The following is a 27,750-nucleotide window of genomic DNA, read 5'->3' on the forward strand; positions in this document are numbered from 1 at the left end:
AAAAAAAAAAAGGATATTTAAGTTAGCAAACAAATTCAGCAAAGTTGCAGGATACAATATCAACATATACAAATTAGCGGTATTTCTATGCACCAGCAATGAGCATCTGAAATGAAATTAGGGAAACAATTTTGTTTACAATACTATCTAAAAGAATAAAATGCCTAGGAATAAATTTAACCAAGTAGGTGAAAGATTTCTACACTTAAACCACAAACATTGATAAAATAAAGAAGACCTAAATAAATGGAAAAGCTCCCATGTTTATAGATTTAATATTAAGATAGCAATATACCACAAAGAGATCTCTAGATTCAATGCAAACCCTATCAAAATTCCAATGCCCTTTTTTACAAATATGGAATAACTGATGCCACAATTCATATGGAATTGCAAGGAACACTGAATAGGCAACAAACCCTTGAAAAAGAACAAAATTAGAAGACTCATACCTCCTGATTTAAAAACTTACTACAAAGCTACAATGATCAAAACAATACATTATTGGCATAAGGATAGACATGGATTAATGGAACAGAATTAGAGTCCAGAAAGAAACCCATATACGTCTGGTCAATTAATTACTTTTTCCTCATTGAATGGTCTCAAGGGTACCAAGACCATTCAATGAGGAAAAGTAATCTTCAACAAAAAGTGATGGGAAAACTGGATATATAAACATATATCCATTGTATACATAAAAATACATGTAAACACAGGTAAAAGAATGAAGTTCACACCATATAAAAAATTAACACGGATGAAAGAGCTAAATATAAGAACTACAACTATAAAATTTTTATTAGAAAGCATAGAGGTAAATCATCATGACCCTGAAGTAGATTTGACAGTAGATTTTTAGAAATGACGCCAAAAGAACAAGAACAAAAGAAAAATAGGTAAATTATACCTCATCAAAATTAAAATCTTTAGTGCATCAAAAGACATTAGCAAGAAAGTTAAAAGACAGCCTACAGAGACTTCCCTGGCAGTTCAGTGGTTTTTGTGCTGGTTCAGTTGCCCAGTTGTGTTTGACTCTTGGCAATCCCATGGACTGTAGCCCTTCAGGCTCCTCTATCCATGGAATTCTCCAGGCAAGAATACTGGAGTGGGTTGCCATGTCCTCCTCCAGGGGATCTTCCTAACCCAGGAATCAAACCTGCATCTCTTGCATCTCCTGCATTGGCAGGCAGATTCTTTACCTCTAGCACCATCTGGGAAGCCCCTGGTAGTTCTGTGGTTAGGACTCTGCAATTTTGTTGCTGGGGACATGAGTTCTATCCCTGGTTGGGGAACTAAGATCCTGCATGCCACATGGCATGGCCAAAAAAGAAAAGAAAAAGAAAAAAACAGTCTACAGAAGGGGAAATATATGCAGGTCATATATTTCAACATATTTCATAAGGTCCTAGTACACAGAATACATTAAGAGTGCTTATAACTCAACAACAAAAGACAATCCAGTTTAAAAAATGGGCAAAGGACTTCAATAGACTTTTCACCAAAGAAGATATGTAAATAGCCAACAAACACATGAAAAGATGGTCAATATCATTAGTTGTTCAGTTCAGTTCAGTCGCTCAGTTGTGTCCGACTCTTTGCGACCCCATGAATCGCAGCACGCCAAGCCTCCCTGTCCATCACCAACTCCTGGAGTTCACTCAGACTCACGTCCATCGAGTCGGTGATGCCATCCAGCCAACTCATCCTCTGTTGTCCCCTTCTCCTGCCCCAATCCCTCCCAGCATCAGAGTCTTTTCTAATGAGTCAACTCTTCGCATGAGGTGGCCAAAGTACTGGAATTTCAGCTTTAGCACCATTCCTTTGAAAGAAATCCCAGGACTGATCTCCTTCAGAATGGACTGGTTGGATCTCCTTGCAGTCCAAGGGACTCTCAAGAGTCTTCTCCAGCACCACAGTTCCAAAGCATCAATTCTTCGGTGCTCAGCTTTCTTCACAGTCCAACTCTCACATCCATACATGACCACAGGAAAAACCATAGCCTTGACTAGACGGACCTTTGTTGGCAAAGTAATGTCTCTGCTTTTGAATATGCTATCTAGGTTGGACATAACTTTCCTTGCAAGGAGTAAGCATCTTTTAATTTCATGGCTGCAGTCACCATCTGCAGTGATTTTGGAGCCCAAAAAGATAAAGTCTGCCACTGTTTCCACTGTTTCCCCATCTATTTCCCATGAAGTGATGGGACCAGATGCCATGATCTTTGTTTTCTGAATGTTGAGCTTTAAGCCAACTTTTTCACTCTCCACTTTCACTTTCATCAAGAGGCTTTTTAGTTCCTCTTCACTTTCTGCCATAACGGTGGTGTCATCTGCATATCTGAGGTTATTGATATTTCTCCTGGCAATCTTGATTCCAGCTTGTGCTTCTTCCAGCCCAGCGTATCTCATGATGTACTCTGCATAGAAGTTAAATAAGCAGGGTGACAATATACAGCCTTGACGTACTCCTTTTCCTATTTGGAACCAGTCTGTTGTTCCACGTCCAGTTCTAACTGTTGCTTCCTGACCTGCATACAGATTTCTCAAGAGGCAGGTCAGGTGGTCTGGTATTCCCAATTCTTTAGGGAAATGCAAATCAAACTCACAGTGAGATGCCACGGACACCCTGTAGGATGGCTATAATATTTCTTAAACCCCAGAAAACAATGGTCGGCAAGGAGGTAAAGAAGTTGGAACCCTCATAGATTGCTGCTGGAAAACAGTTTGGCTGTTACTCAGTAAGTTAAACATAAAATTACTCTATGACCCACTCCTAGGTATACACACAAAAGCAATGAAAACATGTTCAAGCACAACAAATAGCATGAATGTTCATAGCAGCACTATTCATAATAGCCAAAAGGTAGAAACAACCCAAATATCCATTAATGGATGAATGAATTTTTGAAATGTGGTATACCCATGCAATGGAATATTATTCAGCCATATAAAAGAATGAAGTACTGACACATGCTGTGACATGGATGAACCTTTAAGACGTTATGCTAAGTGAAATAAGCCAGACACAAAAAGGCACATTGTATGATTTCATTTGTATGAAATGTCGAGAATAAGCAAATCCACAGAGACAAAAGGCAGATTAGTGGTTGCCAGGGGCCAGGCTGAGGAGAGCGACTGCTTAATTGGTACAGGGTTTCCTTTGGGAGTGATGAAAATGTTCTGGAAATAGATAATGGAGATGTTTGTACACCATTGTGAATGTATTACATGTCACTGAATTGTATACTTTAAAATGAGTAAAATGGTGAATTTTATGTTATATATGTTTTATCAATACAGATACAGTTACTCCTGGTGGCTGTAACTTTGTCATTGAAATAAGGTTTACGATAGGGTTTTCCTAACATGGAGAACACATATGTCATAATGTTAAGTGAGGAAAGCAGGGCACCACATTTTTCACACAATATGTTCTCAGTAACATAGACCATGTATGGAACAAAGCAAATATTGTAAAATGTTTACAATGGTTGTTTCTGGTGGTGGGACTCTGGCTGACTTTGTTATCTTTTTACTTTCTAATACTTTCCATTTTTTTCTTTTAAAAACATGTACAGTATTACTTTTACAATGGGGAAAAAAAACACTTCTTTTTCTAAAATTGGAGAAACAATAAATGTAATTTAAAATAAAAGGAAACAGAGGGTAGAGGCAAAGAGACACAGAGGAGCCAAATCAAGAGAGAACACACTTCAGGGGAGCAATCATGCAATTTGAACTTGAAAATTGCCAGGGAACAGATGGCAGCATCCAAGCAGACATCTGCAGTGCATAGTTTAATCATATGCAAAAACACAAGTGGCTGTGAAGCAGGCCCTGGAGAGGCCCGGCAGAGAACGCTGGTTGGCTGGCCAAACAGAAGGACAAAGCCCCTGTCCTGCCTCATCACAGCCTGGCCTCCTTGGAGCCCTGCTTGGGGCCTGGAGGCTACAGAAAGGGCTCAGCGTGGATGCGCTTGCATGTGTGAGGGCGCGAAAGAGCTGGTGGGAGAAGAGACCTCTGATAATGATGATGGCAAACAGGGCAAACAGGGCTGACATTTATATGGGGCTTTACAGTTTACCAACTTTCTCACATATGTGACCGAAGCGTTAGTTATTGCCTAATTTGTTACTTATTGCATCTACTTTCATGACATCCCTGCAAGGTAGGTCATTATTCCTCCTGTTTTACCATGGAGGAACGAGGCATAGAGAAGTGATGTTAGTTTATTTAACATTCATATAGTGCTCACTATGTGCCAGATACTGTCTTAAAAGCTTTCACGTGGGAGAGGGATAAATTAGGAATTTAGGATTAACATGTACACACTACTATATACACACTATTATATACAGCATGCTGCTGCTGCTGCTAAGTCACTTCAGTCGTGTCCGACTCTGTGCGACCCATAGACAGCAGCCCACCAGGCTACCCCGTCCCTGGGATTCTCCAGGCAAGAACACTGGAGTGGGTTATATACAGCATAGATAACCATGTATCACAGGAATTATATTTAATATCTTATAATAACCTATAATGGAAAAAAAAATCTGGAAAAGAATGTGTGTGTGTATATATGGGCTTCCCTGGTAGCTCAGACAGTAAAGCATCTGCCTGCAATGTGGGAGACCTGGGTTTGATCCCTGGGTTGGGAAGACCCCCTGGAGAAAGACATGGCAACCCACTCCAGTATTCTTGCCTGGAAAATTCCATGGATGGAGGAGCCTGGTAGGCTACAGTCCATGGGATCACAAAGAGTTGGATACGACTGATCAACTTCACTGGTTCACTGGTGTATATATATATATATCTGAATCCCTTTGCTGAGCACCTGAGACTAAACAACCTTGTAAATCAACTATACTTTAATAAAAAATTTTAAAATATTTAAATGCTTTTACCTGCATTCATTTCCCATGTTCATGCAGCTAGGGAAGGGTTAAAACTGGGGCCTGAATCTGGCCTTTATGGATTTCACTACACCACACTTCTGCTCAAAGTAGCTCAGATGGTAAAGATTCTGCCTGCAATGCAGGAGACCCGGCTTCGATCCCTGGGTTGGCAAGATTCCCTAGAGAAGGGAATGGCAACCCACTCCAGTATTGTTGACGGGAGAATTCCATGGACAGAGGAGCCTGGCGGGCTACAGTCCATGGGGATGCAAACAGTTGGACATGACTGAGGGACTAACACACACACAAGCAGAAGTTACCTCTATCTGCAGGACCCCAAGTATGGCCACAAGTGGTTTCTATCTATCTATCATTTATCCATACATCCACCTTTTTTCTGATTAGAAATATAATGCCTTATTTATTAAGATTGTAAACATTACTGAAATAAATAACATAGAAAGTAAAATCCCCCTAAACCCTCAAACCTAAAGATACTCAATTCTTACCTGTTTGGTATATATTCTTTCAGATTTTTTTCTAGTGTTTGCCAGCACACACATTTTTATCTTATTTTTGAAATAGGATCTGGCACATAGATAATACTTTCTGCCATTTATGTAACTCCCATTTCACATAATAGTAAACTTTGGAAATCTCTCCACGACTCTATACATCTACTTTGTTTTATGACTCCATTGTATACAGATAACAATTAACTAGTTACTTCTTGGGGAAGGCAATGGCACCCCACTCCAGTACTCTTGCCTGGAAAATCCCATGGATGGAGGAGCCTGGTAGCTGCAGTCCATGGGGTCACGAAGAGTCGGACACGACTGAGCAACTTCACTTTCACTTTCATGCATTGGAGAAGGAAATGGCAACCCACTCCAGTGTTCTCGCCTGGAGAATCCCAGGGACGGGGGAGCCTGCTGGGCTGCCGTCTATGGGGTCGCACAGAGTCGGACACAACTGAAGCGACTTAGCAGCAGCAGTAGTTACTTCTTGATAGACATAGAGATTTTCCTATTTTTTTTCTCAGTTACAAACAATGCTGCCATAAATATCCTTGTTCAGTTCAGTTCAATCTCTCAGTCATGTCCGACTCTTTGCGACCCCATGGACTGCAGCATGCCAGGTCTCCCTGTCCATCAACAACTCCCGGAGCCTACTCAAACTCATGTCCATTGACTCGGTGATCCATCCAACCATCTCATCCTCTGTCGTCCCCTTCTTCTCCTGCCTTCAATCTTTCCCAGCATCAGGGTCTTTTCAAATGAGTCAGTTCTTCACATTAGGTGGCCAAAGCATTGGAGTTTCAGCTTTAGCATCAGTCTTTCCAATGAATATTCAGGACTGATTTCCTTTAGGATGGACTGGTTGGATCTCCTTACAGTCCAAGGGACTCTTAAGAGTCTTCTCCAACACCACAGTTCAAAAGCATCAATTCTTTGGCATTCAGCTTTCTTTATGGTCCAACTCTTACATCCATACATGACCACTGGAAAAACCATAGCTCTGACTAGACAGACCTTTGTTGGCAAAGTAATGTTTCTGCTTTTTAATATTCTGTCTAGACTGGTCATAGCTTTTCTTCCAAGGAGCAAGTGTCTTTTAATTTAATGGCTGCAGTAACCATGTGCAATGATTTTGGAGCCACCCAAAATAAAATCTGTCACTGTTTCCATTGTTTCCCCATCTCTTTGCCATGAAGTGATGGGACCGGATGCCATGATCTTAGTTTTCTCAGATCATGTTGAGTTTTAAACCAACTCTTTCACTCTCCTCTTTCACTTTCATCAAGAGGCTCTTTAGTTTTTCTTCACTTTCTGCCATAAGGGTGGTGTCATCTGCATATCTGAGGTTATTGATATTTCTCCCGGCAATCTTGATTACAGCTTGTGCTTCATCTAGCCCAGCGTATCTCATGATGTACTCTGTATATAAGTTAAATAAGCAGGGTGACAATATACAGCCTTGACGTACTCCTTTTCCTATTTGGAACCAGTCTGTTGTTCCATGTCCAGTTCTAACGTTCCTTCTTGACCTGTATACAGATTTCTCAAGAGGCAGGTCAGGTGGTCTGATATTCCCATCTCTTGAAGAACTTTTCACAGTTTGTTGTGATCCGCATAGTCAAAGGCTTTGGCATAGTCAATAAAGCAGAAGTTTTTCTGGAACTCTCTTGCTTTTTTGATGATCCAGAGGATGTTGGCAAGTTGATCTCTGGTTCCTCTGCGTTTTCTAAGTCCAGCTTGAACATCTGGAAGTTTACAGTTTATGTACTGTTGAAGCCTGGCTTCGAGTATTTTGAGCATTATTTTGCTAGCATGTGAGGTGAGTGCAATCAAGCGGTAGTTTGAGCATTCTTTGGCATTGCTTCTCTTTGGGATTGGAATGAAAACTGACCTTTTTCAGCCTTGTGGCCATTGCTGAGTTTTCCAGATTTGCTAGCATATTGAGTGCAGCACTTTCACAGCATCATCTTTTAGGATTTGAAATAGCTCAACTGGAATTCCATCACTTCCACTAGCTTTGTTCATAGTGATGCTTCTTAAGGCCCACTTGACTTCACATTCCAGGATGTCTGGCTCTAGGTGAGTGATCACAACATTGTGATTATCTGGGTCATGAAGACCTTTTTTGTATAGTTCTGGATATTCTTGCCACTTTTTCTTAATAGCTTCTGCTTCTGTTAGGTCCATACCATTTCTGTCCTTTATTCTGTCCTTCATAGATTCTGCCAAATTGCCTGCCAAAAGACTGGACCAATGCACATGTCCTTCAGTAATGTTTGAGAACACACATCATCTCACTTAATCCTCAATCAATCTTGTAAGGCTGATAGGTAGGAGACTTATTTGGTGGTGACCTTGGGTTATGCATTCATGTAACTTTGTGCTCCTAAATTCTCATTTTACTGAAGCAAACATTGACGCATTGGGAGGTTAGGTTACTTGCTCAAAGTGACCTACCTGAAGAGTGTCAGAGCTGGGATTCCAACCCAGGTCGTCTGACTCCAGAGTCAATGGTAACCAGGTCCATGGCCATCTTGAGCCTCTTAAAGCTGCTGCAGCCCTCTTAGTGAGGAAATGGTAGGAGGGAATCAGGTTGCACTCCGGGCAGTGCCACTGCACCCCTCCTGAATGCAAACAGAAGCCTTGCAGCTCCAGTGTTGTCCATACTTCAGGCCCCTGTCAGTGCCTCAGTGAGAAGACATCTCCAGAGGCAGAATAAATCAGGTAATTTGGATCAGCAAAAGGCATTGGAGAAATAAATTGCTGTTGCAATGTGAATATAATAAGGCAGTTAGGTAGATGGAAATGGTTATCTTTTGATTGTATGAGTGAGTATTACGTGCAGCAAATTTTAAGTCCAAGCTGCCTTTTCTTGGCCTGTTCCCGCCACTAGCCACACACTTCTAACTGCCCCCTCCCCAAATTGTTCAGTTGGTGTGTGCTGTGGCCTCTGGGAACACTAATCTAACTTTTCATACTATCCCAGGCTAAATATAATTAGGAAGAAGCTCTTCTGCCAAAATAAAGTCAATGTCAAATAGAGGTGATTTTTTTTTAATATCTTACTCTTTGGCTTATGCACACCAGTATTGACTCATAATAGTCTTGTACAATCTGGATTTGACTCTATGGCTGCTGCTGCTGCTGCTAAGTCACTTCAGTCGTGTCCGACTCTGTGCAACCCCATAGACGGCAGCCCAGCAGGCTCCCCTGTCCCTGGGATTCTCCAGGCAAGAACACTGGAGTGGGTTGCCATTTCCTTCTCCAATGCATGAAAGTGAAAAGTGAAAGGGAAGTCGCTCAGTCGTGTCTGACTCTTCTCGACCCCATGGACTGCAGCCTACCAGGCTCCAACATCCATGGGATTTTCCAGGCAACAGTACAGGAGTGGGGTGCCATTGCCTTCTCTGGACTCTATAGCTAAGGAAGATGTTAAAATTGATTTTTTTGTTACTGAAATTTCATTTGTTTTCTCTTTTCCCTTCCCCCAAATGTGGACAGATTCACTCTCACTGAAAGGAAAAAGGCTGGATTTTTATGGCAAAGCTGATACATATGGCAAAGCCTGACCAACAATATTCCTGGACTAAGTCAATTCACAGTAGGCCTTGACCTGCGATTTGTGAGTGTCAAATCAAGTGATTGGATGGCTTTCTCCTACCTTACTAATAATACTTTCCTGGGCAGAGAAGACATAGAACTTGAACTCTCAGGAGATCATCAGCAGGTAATTGTGTACAACTTTGGCAAGACCTTTCACATTCGTTACCACCTGATTCCATTTCAGTGGCACACAGTATGGTTGGTATGGAATGGTGTAAAAGGCAGATTAGAGCTATTCCTGAATAAGAAAAGGATACTGGTAATTATGGATCAACCACAAAACCTAGAGCCTAATGGGACTCTGGTTCTAGGACATTTTCTCAAGAAAGACAATGACCAGGTTCAAGGCCTGGTTCTTAGGTTCACCAGCAGCTTGTACTACTTTCAACTCTGGGACCACATCCTGGGAAATGAAGAGTTTATGAAGTGTCTGAGAAGAAATGTGTTTAATTGGGAAAAAGATGTTTGGCTCGTCAACAAGATCATTCCAACTGTTGATGTGAAACTGCGCTGCTGTGAGTAACTGATGAATGGTCTTTCTTAGCAAGGATACTGACGGTACAGAACTCTTCTGTTCGCTACTCTAAGCAACCCACTCCTCGGCTCAGGTTCTGTCTTCCTCAGAGGGGCCTAAGGTTGCCACGATTTTGTCATTTTTCTTTTAACTTAGAGCAAATATTATTTTCTGTCTTGTATTTTGATATGATTTCAAACTTACAGAAAAATCTCAAGAATAGGACAAAAAATTTCTATATATTCTCTACCCAGGTTCACTGACTGTTCCAATTTCCTCATATGTTTTATCTTTCTCCCTCTCACTCTCCTCATTTTCCCCCACTCCATACACACATTCTCTCTCACACCCACAACCACACCCACACCCACACACACACACACACATACACACAAATTATTTCTTAATAATTTGAAATTAAGTTGCAGATATAAGACTTCATTTCAATCCCTTAATATCTCAGTGTGTAATTCCCTGAAAATAAGGAAATTCTCTTACAGAACCACAGTACAGTGGTCAAAATCAAGAAGTTTTACATTGATAAAATACTAATATCTAATTCATAGTTCATATTCAAATTTATCCAATTGTCCTAATAATTTCTCGTGTTTTACTTGGTCCAGGATCCAATTCAGATCATGCATTTGATTTAGTTATGAGTCTTTATAGATTCTATCTGAAACAGATCCTTTGTCTTTCCCTGCCTTTCATGATGCCAGTTGGTCTCATTACTGCTGATGGTAACTTTAATCAATTGATTCTGATAATGACTGTTAGATTTCTCCACTGCAAAGTTACTATTTTTTTCCTTTGTAATTAAGTAATTTCCTGGGAGATATTTGGAAACTATGTCAATATCCTGTTCTTATTAAACTTTCACCCAGTAGTTTTATATCTATTGATGATTCATGCTTCAATCACTTATTATTATAATGACTACAAAATGATGATTTTTAGAACTCCATCATTTTCCCATATTTATTAGTTAATATTCTATTGTGAGGAAGAGTGTCTTCTTCTTCCACATTTACTTGTTTATTCCTCTGATTGTTTGTATGTTTATATCAGCATGAACTCATGGACTCTTAGTTTATTCAATGGGTTACAATCTGTTGCTATCATTTATTTTCATGCTCAGATTGGCCCAGATTTGGCCAGTGGGAGTCCTTCAGTCTGGCTCTTGTGTCCTTTTGACATATTCCCATTATTTTTTGAGTACTTCCTTAGCTTCTAGCACAATACTAGTGTTACAGGCTCATCTTGTACTTTTCCCACTCAGCCCAAGACTCAGCCATTTTACCAAAGAATCCCAGTCCCTTTCAGTGGGAAACAGTATTGGTATACCAATTAATTTTTCTTTTGAAAGCAGTAGTGATGTGGGAGAACCATTTAAAAGTAAACTCTTGTAAGAAAATTGGGTTTTTTGAATTACACATGTATTTCTTTCCATTTTTAAGGAGAAAATTTAAGATCATTTTTCTCTGAATGTCCCCACTTCTCAAATCCAATCTTCTCCATCATTGTCAGCAGCAGCCAAAGCGTGGGCGAAGTCATTGATAACAGCATCCAGGTAGAATTTTTTTTCATTTCCTGAAATGTTTATTTGTTCTTAGAGGAATATTATTTACTGTTCTTATGGATTTGGGAGGGGGTAGAGAGGGATTCGGAGAAGGCGATGGCACCCCACTCCAGTACTCTTGCCTGGAAAACCCCATGGACGGAGGAGCCTGGTAGGCTACAGTCCATGGGGTCGCGAAGAGTTGGACACGACTAGCGACTTCCCTTTCGCTTTTCACTTTCATGCATTGGAGAAGGAAATGGCAACCCACTCCAGTGTTCTTGCCTGGAGAATCCCAGGGACGGGGGAGCCTGGTGGGCTGCCGTCTCTGGAGTCGCACAGAGTCGGACATGACTGAAGCGACTTAGCAGCAGCAGAGAGGGATTAGGGGCTATATCCATGCCTTATAGGGCTCTTACTGACTCTGGAGATAGATTCTCACCAGTGGTCTGGATGCTGTTTGAGATAATGGCAGCGGCACATTCCGGAAGCTGTATTTCTTTGAGCTCAGACTAATGCAAAGGAACAGGAGAGCTATTCCTTTGAGCTACTACCTGAAGGCATTTGGTTTTTCTCTGTTGTGAAGGCTAGAAAATGAAAGCGAAAAGTCCAGGCTGGCTCTGCTTACAAAAACTGAGCTAGGAACTAGTAGGTTAAGCCTGAACAGCTCACTCAAAGCAGTTTCAAGTAACTTTATCTTTGATGGAAGGAACCAGAAGTATGGCTCTATTAAATCCATATACTTCGTGGTGGTCTTTGAAAGCCTAATCTGGCCAGTGAATGGCAATGGTCTTTCCTACACTTTGCTGGTAAATGACTAAATCTAACTGAAGTGTTAAAGTGTTAGATGGCCCTTATTCATTTTGCTCTTTTGTACACTTTTTAATGTACAATCTATCCTCTTGTTCTCATTAAGTCCTGGTGGACATAATATACAAATAATCCAATACAATGAACAAGCAAAAGAAAACACAACCTAAAATAACAGTAAAAGGAGTAGAAAAAAAAAAAAAGAAAATGTTATTTTTATTATTCTGGTGTCTTCAAATGTTCTTTTCAAACCTTAGACCAGGGGTTTCTAACCTGAGGTTCAGAACAGCTTTGACGGGTGAGCAAAACCCTTGAGATGGTATGCACCATGCTAAAAATGTAAGGTGAATTTTTTTCCCCCGAGGACAGTCTGTAGTTTTCATCATATTCTAAAATAGCATAATTGCTGCCTTTTACTGAGTCCTTGCTGTGTGCCAGGCACTTTATGGATGAGGAAAGAGAGGCTCTGAGAGTTTAAATAAATTGCTGAAGGTCACCCATCAAATAAGTAGCGGAGCAGGGATTTGAACAAAGATCTGTCCTGTTGCAAAGCCATTCTTTTCACCCTCCATGGCTTGCAGGACTACCTCAAAGGAGTCTGTGGCCCCCCAAAATGTTATGAGACACTGTCTTAGAAGCTTCCTTTGAAGTGAATTGCTGCTGCTGCTGCTAACCCACCTGGTTATCAGCTACGATCACTGCCTGCTCCCCACTGAAGGAACTATAACACCACAGAATTTCTTCTACCTCCATGTTGCCGTCTGACATCTGGGAAAAAGAGGGCAATTATCTGAATAAATAGGAGTGGTTACTACATGTCTAGCTTCAGCTTTTGCCTAATAAATTGTTATTTATGTTCCATAGAAAGATTATGACCTTTCAAAAATAAATTGTAATGAGCACATTACTAGGTTATAATTCTCAATAAATCTATTTACTCATAAATTATATATGTATATATTTATATATTCATGAGAACAAGGCTTTGGGGGAACGTTTGCTGAAAACCATGAACACTACCTGAGTTTAATAAACAAGTATTCATTGTAGTTGTGGATATCTCAGAAATAAACAAGGGGTTTATTTTAATAAAGGTGTTTATTATTTAATAAGAATCAAGGCAAAGGTGCTAATCATTAGTAATTCCATTTTAGAGTAGTTTTAAAGCATCTCTTTATTTAAAAATATTATAAATGCAATCCATATTGTTGTGAATAAAATAAACTCAAATAATACAGAAGTACATAAAGTATATAGTAAAACCTACCCTGCATCCTCTCCACAGAGGTGTCATTTTTCTTTTAGAATTTTTTTCTTGTGGATTTATAATGTGTGTATGTTTGCACGGGTGTAATGTGTGTGTATAGTTTAAAAAACAAAAATAATATTCGCATATGTACACATAGTTTTACAATTAGATTTGTTTTAGCTTAATATGATGGACACATGTTTAGTAATATACCCACCTCATTTGTTTTGGGGTTTCATATTAATATATCCATTGTACTACAATTTATTTGACTAACTCACCATCAGTGGGAATTTAAATTGCTTCCAACTCTGCAGTTACAAATAACGCTACAATGAATTTTCTTGTACACACATCTTGGTATACATGGGCTTGTAATTTCATAGGACACATGATTAAAAGTACAATTTCAAGACAAAAGGATATAAACTTTTATAGTTTAAATTGATTTACCATTTTTGCTAGTTATTTTATTAATTTAACTATTCATTAAAATTTATTCAGTTTTTAAATTAAAAGTAATGACATGCATGGCTAAAATTCAAACAATGCAGAAAGATATAAAGTGAAAGTCTCCTTCCACTTCAATCCCTTAGCCCAAGTGCTTCTCCCTAAAAGTAATGATTAATTTTTTTAAATATCCTTGCAGAAACAGTTTAAAACTGTGTTTCAGTGTAAATATTCTTCATTTTTCTCTTTCACATTTGAGATCATGACCATAAGCATAGTCCTCTGTATTTTTTTTTACATTTTATAGTATATTTTGGAGATATTTCAATATCAGAAAATATAGGGCTTTCTGATTATATAGAATAGAGCTATGGTATAATTTATTCAATGAGTTCCCTTTGAAGGACTTTTAAGTTGTTTCCAGGCTTTAGATATGACAAAAGTCTAATGTATTTTTAAAAGGAATGGATGGTGACCAAAATTTCTTGAAGTGACAATTAGGGACTGATCACAAACTAAAATTCCTCTCTAGGTATGTTGAGCATAATTGTCTAATCTCAGCTCAGACACATGATCCAACAAAGATTTGTTGTGACTTGGGAATGTATGAAGGTGAGGAGTCTTCCTAAAGGTATGTAGATTAAATCACTCAGTTAATGCATTTGAAAAATCCCTTCTTGGAAAAGAATAAAGTAACATGAACTGAGTCAGTTCTGCAAAATCTACCCTGTATCAAAGCATAAAGTCGTTGTGTGCATGAAGCTGTTGATTTGCTGAGATTTATGAAATTAATCCATGGAATTCTCCAGCAAGAATACTGGAGTGTGTAGCCATTTCCTTCTCCAGAGGATCTTCCCGACCTGGGGATCGAACCCAAATCTCCTGCATTGCAGGGAGATTCTTTACTGTTTGGGCCACCAGGGAAGCCCATTAATTAATCTAATGCTCCAGCTGTTTTGAATTACTTTATGAACTAACCATTCTTAAAATATGCACTGATTGATTTTATAGTTTACATACTATCTAAGACATTTGTCTGGCCCACTATTAAGCCTTCTGTCCAATTATCAGTTCTGATAGGATGCTCTGATGGGCTCTTCTAGCTAAAATGAGATTTGGTTTTGCCCCTGTACATCAATTCTCTGTGTGATACTCATTTTTCATCATGAATGATAAGCAAGGGCTGTTTGAAGTTCGTTCAAACCTCCTTATTTGTATTCTCCTGTACAGGCTGACATTCGTCTATGGATTCAGAGATGGAAACTTCTAGCCTCTCTCTCTCTCTATTGCAGGATTCATTTTTTGTGTCCTTGCCTGGAAACTGAATACAGACACCATTTTGAAAACAATTTTTTTTTCCTCATCATCTTAAAGATGCTCATTTTGTATTTTTTCTACCCCATAGGCAGATGTGTCTGTGACAGTTTCTGGTCACCATTATCTCTCACAAATCTAATAAACACACTCTGAATTATATTTCCAGAGGTCGTGATTAAAAAAAAATCAGATGTGAAATGTGGTCTAGAAAAATGCAAAGATTTAATATGAGGTGATATACCCAAATCACAAGCAGAATTTGGTACCTTATCAAATGTTCTACTTAATATTCTGTTGGCAGGTACATCCACAACAAAATGCCTCATGAATATTCAGCTACTCCATACCTCTGTCCTCTAGCTCCCAATGGTTACAATAATACAATTTGGTCCAAAGTGAAGGAGCAAATGGCAATTAAGTCCACAGGCCCCTATGAATTAGTATGGATTATCACCACTTTAAAATACACAGACAGCAAAACTCATGCAGGTCATTTGCACAAGTGATCTCTTGTTCACAAAAGGTGAATGAGATGAAACACGTTCGTAAGCCCTTCAAAGATGGAGGCCACTCTCCATGGCTTCTGTGGTCTCTCCAGTACAAACGGACATTCATTTACTGTTCAACTGCCTGCAGGGTGTGGACTTTTGGATTTGCTCCTTTTAATGACTTTTCACTGAAATAACTGTAGGTTCACGTGCAGCTGGAGATCCCTTGTACACTTTGCCCAGTTTCCCCCAATTGTAACGTTTTTGTAAAGCTATGACGTAACAACCGGAATATTGACCTAGACACAATCCACTGATATTATTCAGATTTCTCTAGTTTTACCTGTACTCATTCGTGTGTGTGTGTGTGTGTGTATTAAGTTCTATACAGTTCTATCACCTGTGTTGGCTTGTGTGTCCATCAACAGTCAAGATACAGAATGGCTAATGGTTTCAACACTGCAATGATCCATCATGTTGCCCTTTTATAAACATGCCCACCTTCCTCCCTTTCCCCACATCTCTGCTTCTCGCATCCCTAACCTTTGACAACTACAAATAATCTGTCCTCTGTTTCTAAAATTTTGTCATTTCAAAAACATTAACAAATTGAATCATACAATATGTAACCTTTAAGGATTTGCTTTTTAAAAGTTTATCTATTTATTTATTTGTATTGTTGGCTGTACTGGGTCTTCATCGCTGTGCAGATTTTTCTTAGTTGTGGCAAGTGGGGGCTACTCTCTAGCCGCAGTGCCTGGGCTGCTCATTGTGGTGGCTTCTCTTGTTGCAGAGCATGGGCTCTAGAGTGCGTGGGCTTCAGTAGTTGCAGTACACAGGCTCAGGAGTTGTGGTTTGTGGGCTTTAAAGAATAGGCTCAATAGTTGTGGGACATGGGCTTAATTGCTCCACGGCATGTTGGATCTTCCCGGATCAGGGATTGAACCTGCGTCTCCTGCACTGACAGGCAGATTCTTTGTCACTGAACCACCTGGGAAGCCCAGGATTGGCTTTCATTGACTTCGCATCATTCCCTGGAGAGTCATCCAGGTTGTTGTGTTTACCCATAGTTCATTTCTTTCCACTGCAAAGTGAGATTCCATGGTGTGGATATAGCACTGTTTAGCCATTCACCTGTTAAAAGGCATCTGGGATGATTCTAATTTTTTGCTATTACCAAAAAAACCTCTGCTATGAGTATTTGTGTGCAGGTTTCTGCGTGAGAATAGGTTTTTGTTTCTCTGGGATGAATGCCCCAAAGTGTAATAGTTGAACATTTCATTTTATATAAAACTGTCAGATTGTTTGCCAAAGTGGTTGTACCATGTTCTATTCTGCCAGCAGTGTATGAGTGGTCCAGTTTCTCTGCATTCTTGTTAGCATCGAGTATTGTCACTGTTTTTCAATTTTACCCATTCTGGTAATTGTGTAGTGATGTCATATTGTGGTTTTAATTTGCATTTCCCTGATGCCTAAGAATGTTGAACCTCTTTTACTGTGATTATTTGCTATCTATATAACCTCTTCAATGAACTATTCATGTCTTTTGCCTAATTTCTCTTTTTTTAAAAATTGAAGTATAGTTAATTTACAATGTTGTGTTACTTCTAAGTGTACAGCAAAGTGATTCAGTTATACACATATATATTTTTCTACAGATTCTTTTCCATATAGGTTACTACAAGATATTGAGTATAGTTTCCTGTGCTATACAAGTCCTTATTGTTTAGCTATTTTATATGTAGTAAACCCCATGGATGGAGGAGCCTGGTGGGCTGCAGTCCATGGGGTCGCTAAGAGTCGGACATGACTGAGCGACTTCACTTTCACTTTTCACTTTCATACATTGGAGAAGGAAGTGGCAACCCACTCCAGTGTTCTTGCCTGGAGAATCCCAGGGATGGCGGGGCCTGGTGGGCTGCCGTCTATGGGGTCGCACAGAGTCGGACACGACTGAAGCGACTTAGCAGCAGCAGCAGCAGTGTATATATGTTAATCCTGGAGTACTAATTTATTTGCTGTTTTTAAATTGGATGTATTTACTGTTGAGTTTTGAGAATTCTTTATATATTTTAGTCCTTTGTTGAACATATGTTTGGCAAATCTTTTCTACTAATCTGTAGATTATTCTTTTATCCTTTTCACATGGGCTTCCACAGAGCAAAAGCTTTTAGTTTTGATGAAGTATAATTTATTATTATTCTTTTTGTGGATCATGCTTTTGGTGTCAAGTCTAAGAACGCTTTACTTTGTGTTAATTTTGTGTCCTCCAACCTTACTGAACTCACTTTTAAGTTTTAGGAGGGTTTTTGTTTTTTTTTTTTTTTTTAGCTTCCTTGTGATTTTCTGCATGGACAAGACAATCACTTAATCTGCAATGCCTACTATTTCTTTTCCTTTTTTACTGGAGTGCCTCTAACTTTCCATACTATTTATGTTGAATAAGAGTGGTGAGAGTTGACATCCTTGCCTATTTCGCAGTGTTAGTGGGAAGACATTCAGCCTTTCACCATTATGGTTGATGTTAGCTGTAGGTTTCTTGGTGATCTTTATCAAGTTAATAGAAACACCCTCCATTCCGAACTTGCCAAGATATTTTTTTTCATGAATGGATGTGGGATTTTGTCAAAAGATTTTTCTGCATCAATTGAACAGGTTTGCTAGCCCATTCTAATTAGTTGCTAGACTTAGGGTTTGAAAAGATCTTTAATTCCCATGAATCTTGGTTAAAAAGCTTCTGATGGGATTAGATCGACTCTGTTTGGGATATGAGTGATTATTCAAGAAATATTGTTTCAGTTCAGTTCCGTCACTCAGTTCTGTTTGACTCTTTGCGACCCCATGGACTGCAGCATGCCAGACTTCCTGTCCATCACCAACTCCCAGAGCCTACTCAGGTCCATCAAGTCGGTGATGCCATTCAACCATCTCATCCTCTGTTGTCCCCTTCTCCTCCTTCCTTCAGTCTTTTCCAGCATCAGGGTCTTTTCAGATAAGTCAGTTCTTCTCATCAGGTGGCCAAAGTATTGGAGTTTCAGGTTCAGCATCAGTCCTTCCAATGAACATTCAGGACTGATTTCCTTTAGGACAGATTGGTTGGATCTCTTTGCAGTAGGACTCTCAAGACTCTTCTCAAACACCACAATTCAAAAGCATCAATTCTTCAGCACTCAGCTTTCTTTATGGTCCAACTCTCACATCCATACATGACTACTGGAAAAACCATAGCTTTGACTACACGGACCTTTGTTGGCCAAGTAATGTCTCTGCTTTTTAATATGCTGTCTAGGTTGGTCATAGCTTTTCTTCCAAGGGGCAAGAGTCTTTTAATTTCATGGCTGCGGTCACCATCTGCAGTGATTTTGGAGCCCAAGAAAAGAAAGTCTGTCACTCCTTCCATTGTTTTCTCATCTATTTGCTATGAAGTGATAGGGCAAGAGGGCATTATCTTCATTTTCTGAACGTTAAGTTTTAAGCCAGCTTTTTCACTCTCTCTTTCACCTTCATCAAGAGGCTCTTTAGTTCCTCTTTGCTTTCTGCCATAAGGGTGGTGTCATCTGCATATCTGAGGTTATTGGTATTTCTCCCAGCAATCTTGATTCCAGCTTGTGTTTCATTCAGCCTGGCATTTCGCATGATGTACTCTGCATATAAGTTAAGCAAACAGGGTGACAGCACACAGCCTTGATGTACTCCTCTCCTAATTTGAAACCAGTCTGTTGTTCCATGTCCAGTTCTAACTGTTGCTTCTTGATCTGCATGCAGATTTCTCAGGAGACAGGTAAGGTGGTCTGGTATTTCCACCTCTTTAAGAATGTTCCACACTTTGTTGTGATCCACACAGTCAGAGGCTTTGGCATAGTCAATAAAGCAGAAGTAGATGTTTTTCAAGATGTTTGTTGAAACATAAACAACATTGTTTCAGAGCATGGCTATAATTTGGGATTCCCAATGGGTTTCAATGCCAAGGCTTGCAAGGTGTCTCCATGTTTTGGTTTAATACTGTGATGATCTCTTCTAAAGTTTGTATCTGACTGTTCTGGGTGATTGCTTTCTGTTGAGCAGTTCAGCATCTGCACAACCTGGCTTTTATTATTTAAGTTTTCCAATCCTTGATTCTTCTAGATAGAGTCCCTTCTTTCTCCAGGGTTTGTGGTTTTCTGTGTAAATTGAGGGCATGCACTTATGGGTACCAGATAACTGAAGCACCAGCGCACACAGTCTTATTTCTTCTCTACATATTTCACCTGTGAAAATCTCATCTTTTCAACACTGCACCTCTTTGCGCCTAATCTCTAAGTGAGGGGATTGAATACAATCTCCAAGGCAGTTCTAAAATTCTGTGCTTTAATTACAGAAGACTTGAGTCTTTATTAAAAACATTTCATCTGAAAGATTCAATGGGATTTGTTTGCTTAAATATACAAATCCAGGTTTTAAGTTAAAATGTGTGCATGTGTGTGTGCTCAGTTGCTCAGACTCTTTGCTAACCCACGGACTGCAGCCCACCAGGCTCCTCTGTCCATGGGATTTCCCAGGCAAGAATACTGGAGTGAATTGTCATTCCCTTCTCCAGAGGATCTTCCTGACCAAGGGACTGAACCCCTATCTCCTATGTCTCCGGCATTGGCAAGTGGATTCTTTACCACCGAGCCACCTGGGAAGCCCCTAAGTTAAAATGAAAGTTGCATTATTTCCTAAGCAATATCTGGTACTTAAAATGCCACCTGCTTGGCAATTTTGTTCAGCTCATTTGTCTTTCTTTTTCTCAATCTTTTGCTTCTTTTTGAGATGCTTACAAGAAGTGTTAATAACAATTAACATCTATAGCTCAGCCCTCTCTAGATAAAATACCATGCCTAATTCCCGTCCTCTATGTTCTAAAAGAGTTTCCTGTTACTTGTTAAGGGTTTCTGTAACAGTGCTGTTTGAATGCTGCATCAAAGAACATAACTTAGGCTTTTGTGGTATTTAGTGTATTATTGTTTTCCTAAAAGTGAATGCAGCTCAATCATAAATCATTTGTTAAGGAATGGGAATTGTGAACCCTTCTCTCAATAATTAGTGCATTCACGGGGAGTGATTAAGGCCCTGGGATGCCACACTCCTCCAGTGTGATATAAGTGACATTTTAACAGGTTTGCTAAGCCAATTGGCTGTGATAAAGCCATCTGTAAAAATGGGAGCCAAGATCCTGACAATTCTTTTACTTGCAGTTATGGTCAAATCTGAAGGCAGAAAGCTTGAAATAAATATTGTGCTGTTATAGCTTGATAGGATGTGAATCTCTGATAATTGAAATAATGTTGTAAAATTAAGTTAAAAAGCACTTCTTATACCATTTTGTTTTCTTTTTATAAATGTGTTAACTTTTCAACTGATCTATACAGTTAGTTGCAGGTTTCTGATTGTCACTCATTCTATTTGCTGATGACCACAGAATCTCAAAGAACATCCCACACACATCTCAGAATTTCTGTACATGCAAATTAAAAGCAATTTTAATGCCTGAGACAGTGAAATAAGTTAGTAGATTGTCTACCACCATAGTTATTCCTATATCATAGATGTTGTGCTTCCCAGGTAGATTCAAAATAATAATTTCCCAATGGTAAATATGCATGATTTCATTTTGGGTGATTTGAACTGCAGAAAAATTATGACTCAGTCTTGAATTTTACTATGTACCGTTTTCACTTAGATTTTCCGCCATCATTCCAAATTCCCCTTATCCAAGCCTAAAGTGGGTGTTTTCCTTCTGAATGAGGCTGCTCTCCCAATTTTCCTAGTTCTATGAATATCACCACTGTTCTCCAATTAGTTCAAAAGCAGAAGTCAAGTTCCCTGAGACTTCTCTATCTTCATTTCTTAAACCTCTTTGCTAACATATCCTGTCAATTCTTCCTTTCCAATAGCTGTAGGATTGGGATTTCCCACACTACTCTCATCTTATTCCAAACCTTCATCATTTCCACTTGTCCAGTTAGTTAGCAAATATATATTGGACATCTACCATGTGCTGGGCACTGTATTAGGCACTGAGGATGCAATGGTGAGTGAGCAAAGAAAGACGAGGTCCCTACCCATACAGTGTAGTGAGAAAGACATATATTAATAAGCACCCATGCGCACATGTAAAATTGCATCTGTGACAAGCACTATGAAGAAGAGGTATGAGGGATGTCATAAGAAGGTTGTCATAAGAGCCTAGAATAGATTGGTTTGACCCAGTCATGGAGGCAAAAGAAGGTAGGCTTCCTTGAAGAAGTGATGCATGAGCGAGATCTGGAGGATGAATAGATGTTAATCAGATGAAGAAGGGTGGGAAGATCATTCTAAGTAGAAGAAGCAGCATATGCAATGCTTTTGTGGTGGGAGAATAATGCCAAGTATTAGAGGATTAAAATGAGGCTGATGGGTTGAAGCCCAGAAAACAAGGGAGAAATTTAGTACAAACTGAGAATGAAGATGTAGGTAGGTAGGGACCAAACCATGCATAGTTTATTTAAGCTCTGTTAAAATTAAAAAAAAATACTTTATTTATGTACTTATTCGGCTGCCTCAGGTTTTAGTTGCGGCACGTGGGATCTTCACTGCAGCATCTGGGATCTTTCATTGTGGTGTGTGGACTCAGTTATTGCAGTTCACGGGCTTAGCTGCTTTGCCGCATGTGGGATTTTACTTCCCCGACCAGGGATCAAACCCCCATCCCCTGCATTGCAAGGCAGATTCTTAACCACTGGACCACCAGGGAAGTCCTGACAATTTTTCTCTTTTAATCCTATAAGTAACACAAGGCCACTAAAGGGAACTAAGTATGTGAAGGTGTGTGTGTGTGTGATACATGATCAAATTTGCATGTCAAAAAGATCATTCTGATCGTATTATGGAACAGATTGGAGGAGCACCAAGAATGAAGGCAGAATCTAGTTGGGAAGCTACTGTCATAGTCTAGGTGAGAGATTGATGGTGGCTTTGGCACAGTTGTAAGTGATAATGATGGAGAAAAAGATGGAATCTAGAGATGTTTAGCAGGTAAGATCCATAGGACAAGATTATGAATTGGCTATAGCAGATGAAAGAAAGCAAAGGAGACAGAGGGACAGAGTTTTGACTTGCACAGTGTAATGTATGATGATGTCATTCACTGAGGGAATACTAAAAGAGGACCCAGTTTGGAGAGACTTCAGATTGGGGCATATTGAGTTGAGGTGTTAATGAGATATATATGCAAGAGATGATGTCAAGTGAGCAATTGGTTATATAAGTGTGGAGTTTGGAATAGAGATCTAGTCTAGAAATATAACTTCAAGATTTATCTGTGTATTGGTGTAACTTCGAATCCAAGGGGTGAAGAAACCATAGAGTGAGAAGAAAAGAGGTGCTGGGACCAATCCTTGGGGAACCCTGATATTTAATGGCCAGGTAAAATAAAGTATGTCTGCAAAGGTGATAGCCAGAAGGAGTGGCCAGAGAAGTAGGAGAAAAACCAAGAGTGCATTATGTCTTGGAAGTCAATTAAAAGAGTATTTTAAGAGGGAGGGAGTGGTCAACATTATCAAAAGCTGTTGAAAGGTCAAGTAAGATGAGGACTGACAAAGTATTCATAGTATTTGTATTGTATTTGGATTCATAGTATTTGTCTACATGGAGGCCACTGGTGGCCTTAGTGAGGGCTGTTCAGTTGAATGATGACGGCAGAAGCCAGCTTACTGTGGGTGAAAGAATGGGTCAGGGGAACATGGATATAGCCAGTATCGATAAACTTTTTAAAGATTATTAGTTTTATTTTATTGGCTTATTATTAGTTTTATTTTATTTTATGGTTGCACTGCATGGATGCAGGATGTTAGTTCCTCAGTGCCAGTGAAATTGCTTAGTCATGTCCGACTCTTTGCGATCCCATGGACTGTAGCCTACCAGGCTCCTCCATCCATGGAATTTTCCAGGCAAGACTACTGGGGTGGGTTGCCATTTCCTTCTCCAGGGGATCTTCCCAACCTGGGGATCGAACCCAGGTCTCCCACATTGCAGGCAGATGCTTTACCATCTGAACTCAACCAAGGATCAAACTTGAGCCCTCTACAGTGAAAGCATAGAGTCTTTACCGTTGGACCGCCAGGGATGTCTGATAAACTTTTTTTAAAAAGTTTGGGTGTGACGGGGAGAAGAGTGAGAGGACAGTACCTGTAGAAGGATATAGGGGTTTTGTTTTCTTTGCAAGAGAGTGGAACGTGTTTAAAATCAGGAGGGGAAGTCAGCACAGCTAAGTTTCTGTCCAATGACTTCTATTGTTTTTTTTTATGAAGTAAGAGGCAAGGTTACTTGATAAACATGTGAGGGTAAAGTCTGAGAATGGGGAAGACTATCAATAGTTATTGCAGAGTAGGAGCATAAATTGACCAGAGAAATGTACTAGGCTGGATGCACGCGTGAAAGGCTTATTTGAGGTTGGTGATCATGAATTTATAGAAATATTAATTCACCCTCCTATATGGCTATGTCCAGCAGTGCTTGTCTGCTCAAGTGCATGTGGAGTGGATGGCTGGGTTGGTGGGAGTGAGGTGGAGAGGACGACTCTATCAGTGTTCTTAAAAGTCTCCTTGCCCTCAGTTTCTTCCCATTCCTATCCATCTTGTACACTGCCATAGAATCCATTTTCCTTAAAGACTAAGTCTAAGTGTTAGTCACTCAGGCGTGTCCAGCTCTTTGCGACCCCATGGACTGTAGCCCACCAGGATCCTCTGTCCATGGAATTCTCCAGGCAAGAATACTGGAGTGAGTTGCCATTCCCTTCTCCAGGGGATCTTCCCGACCCAGGGATTGAATCCAGGTCTCTTGCATTTCAGGCAGTTTCTTTACCATGTGAGTCACCTTTTTAAATTTACTTTTTATCAACTCAATCTCCTTGTTCAAGAATTTACATCTTTGCAAATGGTATAGTGATTAAGACTATGGATGATAAACCTCCAAGTGTGAATTTGAGCAAGTAATTCATGTGAAGATTCTGACACTCTGTTTCTTCAACTCTAAAATGTGGTTAATTGTGATATCTACCTTATAAGGTTGTTAGGTGCATTAAATGTGAGAGCAAGTAGCACAGTGCTTGGCTTGTAGTAAGTAAAGCCACTATCTTCTCTTCTCTTCTCTGTCTGCCCGCCCATCCTAGTCTGACATTCTTCTGTACCCCTATCCAACATAACTCCCTTCCAGTTAGACTGGTCCTTTCAATGCCTCTGTATTCATTGCTGTGTGAGTTTGCTTTCACTATCCAAACCCTATCATTTCTCAAAAGGCCCACATGTTCTAAAAAAAAGCTTCCTCATTAGCTTGGAGCTAGTGCACCGATTGCCCCTTGTATTGGGTTGGCCAAAAAGTTCACCTAGGTTTTCCTGTAACATCTTATGGAAAAATCCAAACGAACTTTTTGGCCAACTCATTACTTTAGAGACGTGAAACCTGAGTATATTCCATTGCTCACTTTATCATCAACTGTATTATTTCATTGTGTTTTTACTGTTTTGTTTTTAAAATATTATGTTACATTTTGTCTAAAAATTTTTCAGTAATATAAGATTTTCCAATAAAAGTGTGAGCTCTCTGAGGGAAAAAAATCATGCCATAAACTCTATACATTTCTCACAGAATCTACAATAGTATTTACAATACTTGTTCAATTTAATTGACTTGAATTGAGACATAAGATAGGCTCCAGTGGTGTTCAAAGTGAGGTGCACAATTCTAGGGAGCATACAGATAATACATTAGAGTGCAGGAAGAAAATATTGGAAAGTTTCTATTTATTTTTATCATTCTTTTGACATATTTTGACTATGTTTATAATATACATAGTATAAATTTATTATATATATACACACATTATTTGTAAATATATATACATAAATGGCATATGTTCAAGAAAATTTAAATCTTGGTGTCCCAGATCAAAACATTTTCAATCTATAGTTTTGAGACGAATATAAGCAGTTGACAAGTTAATCATTTTTGAGCACTTACTGTGCCCCAGGGGCTATGCTAAGAGTTTTTACATGCATTAACTCAATTCTCAAAACAATTAAAAAAAAATCTTTATTTATTTGGCTGTGTCGGGTCTTAGTTGTAGCATGCTCAGTCTTCGTTGCAGCATGTGGGATCTTGTTCCCTGACCAGGGATTGAACCCGGGCCCCCTGCATTGGGAGCTCTGAGTCTTATCCACTGGACCACCAGGAAAATCCCCTCAAAACAATTTTTTAAGGTCAGTGTTATTATCTCTTATTAGAAAGGAGGAAAGTGAAGCACAGAAAGGTAAACTAACTAGTCCAAGATTACATAATGAATAAATGAGGAAACCATGATTTAAAAATACATCTGTTTGAATCCAAAGCCAATCTTCTTTTTTGGAAGACTTAAAGACATAATCCAACTTCTGTAATAGATACAGGACTATTCAAAGTTATCTATTTCTTCTTAAGTGAGTTTTTATAACTTGTGTCTTTCAAGAGATTGATTCATTTCCAAAGGTAATCCTCTTAATCAGTGTGCTACCATGCATCCCTCTGTTAGGAATGCCTGTTTTTTTTTTTTGTTTTTTTTTTTAATGAAGATATAATGGAATTGATGTCCTTTGACTTGTTACTTAACCAGGGCATTATGAGAACCATATATAGATTTTTGGAAAGTAGAAAATCATCTTAAGAAAAACCAGGTACATTTGACCCTTGAACAAGGGAAAGTGAGGAATGTCAACCCTCCAGAGCAGTGAAAATTCCATTACAACTTACAACTGGCCTTCTGTATCTGTTGTTTCTCTGTATCTGCTGTTCCACACCTGAGGATTCAACCAACCGTGGATTGTGAATTACTGTAGTTTATACCATTGGAAAAAAAATCCATGTGTAAGTGGACCCACACAGCTCAACCCCTGTTATTCAATGGTCAATTGTAACCACATGATTTGATTTATATCTGATACTTATTTCCTCTTAAGAATATGAAAAGCCATTATAGAGCTCTTCCTTAAAGAATCTTTTCTGACTTCTAAAGTTGAATCCAAACTAACATATGCTTTGTAACTTTCCAGTTCTTTCTGAAAATATAATAATTCAAGAAACAAGTTCCACTCTTTCACAACAAATAGACTTGACAATTCCATCCCAAGTTACTGGACTAAAACCACAAAAGACTGCATATTCTTCTACTGCTGCTGCTGCTGCTAAGTCGCTTCAGTTGTGTCCGACTCTGTGCGACCCCATAGATGGCAGTCCACCAGGCTCTCCCGTCCCTGGGATTCTCCAGGCAAGAACACTGGAGTGGGTTGCCATTTCCTTCTCCAATGCATGACAGTGAAAAGTGAAAGTGAAGTCGCTCAGTCATGTCCGACTCTTGCGACCCCATGGACTGCAGCCTACCAGGCTCCTTCATCCATGGGATTTTCCAGGCAAGAGTACTGGAGTGGGGTGCCATTGCCTTCTCTGATATTCTTCTACAGTGGTGTCTAAAAGCATGCCTGTATTTGCAACTGATTATACAACTCGACCGTATTCCAATACAACATCTCCACCACTGAAAACAATGACTGCACCGATTTTTTTTTAATAAAATTTAGCCATATATCAACATGAGTCCTACGCCAATTTTTTTAAAGACTTCCATAGCTGAAACAGCTACATTTGCAGCAGACCTTTTGTCTACGTCAGCAGCCATTGCTCTGTCTACCAAGAGTACCTTCGTAGGCCCTACTACCAATTCCATGAAAATAACTAAATCCCCGTCTTCAGAGAGCACAAGGACAACCAAAATGGCTGAATCCATTGCTACTGAGACTTCTCATTCAGCGGTAGCTACTAATTTCCTGTACACATCTAGATTTACCAACAATTCAATTGTATCCAAACCTTCAGTAACTGGATCTCAGTCGGCTGTTATGAGGACAGCATCTTTATTCTCACCGATTGAGTCAAAATCCATGTCTACAACATCTTGGCCCAAACACAAATCCCCAGGTATTGGGGCACTCCCTATTGCCACAGCTAGCCAGGAGTTTCCTGCATCTACAGCTGCTAGAAGTGTACGTCAGTCCACAGTGGATCCGACTTCAACTACAGCTACTCCCATTGGGACTGCATCAACACTGCCACCTGAGTCTGTGCTTATCTCCACAGCTGTTTCAATGGATTCTGTATTTCCTAGAAATCAGACAGCCCAGGGACGGGGGAGCCTGGTGGGCTGCCGTATATGGGGTCACACAGAGGTGGACATGACTGAAGCGACTTAGCAGCAGCAGCAGATAGCATCCATATTGGCCACAACTGATATGGAAATACCATTTTCAGTTTATTCAACTAG

At 39.6% G+C, this 27,750-nt stretch overlaps 1 protein-coding gene across 1 annotated transcript in view; it reads left to right on the top strand.

The window, feature by feature from the left end:
* ADGRG4 (adhesion G protein-coupled receptor G4) overlaps positions 1 to 27,750 on the top strand; it is a 117,647-nt gene that overhangs the window by 9,188 nt on the left and 80,709 nt on the right. Inside the window, 6 exon segments of the mRNA XM_059883701.1 lie at positions 8,917 to 8,972; positions 8,975 to 9,533; positions 26,486 to 26,635; positions 26,894 to 26,983; positions 27,033 to 27,604; positions 27,692 to 27,750. Of these exon segments, the coding sequence (XP_059739684.1) occupies positions 8,917 to 8,972; positions 8,975 to 9,533; positions 26,486 to 26,635; positions 26,894 to 26,983; positions 27,033 to 27,604; positions 27,692 to 27,750 (1,486 nt within the window).

Source organism: Bos taurus, chromosome X, assembly GCF_002263795.3.
Source record: "Bos taurus isolate L1 Dominette 01449 registration number 42190680 breed Hereford chromosome X, ARS-UCD2.0, whole genome shotgun sequence".
Taxonomy (NCBI): domain Eukaryota; kingdom Metazoa; phylum Chordata; class Mammalia; order Artiodactyla; family Bovidae; genus Bos; species Bos taurus.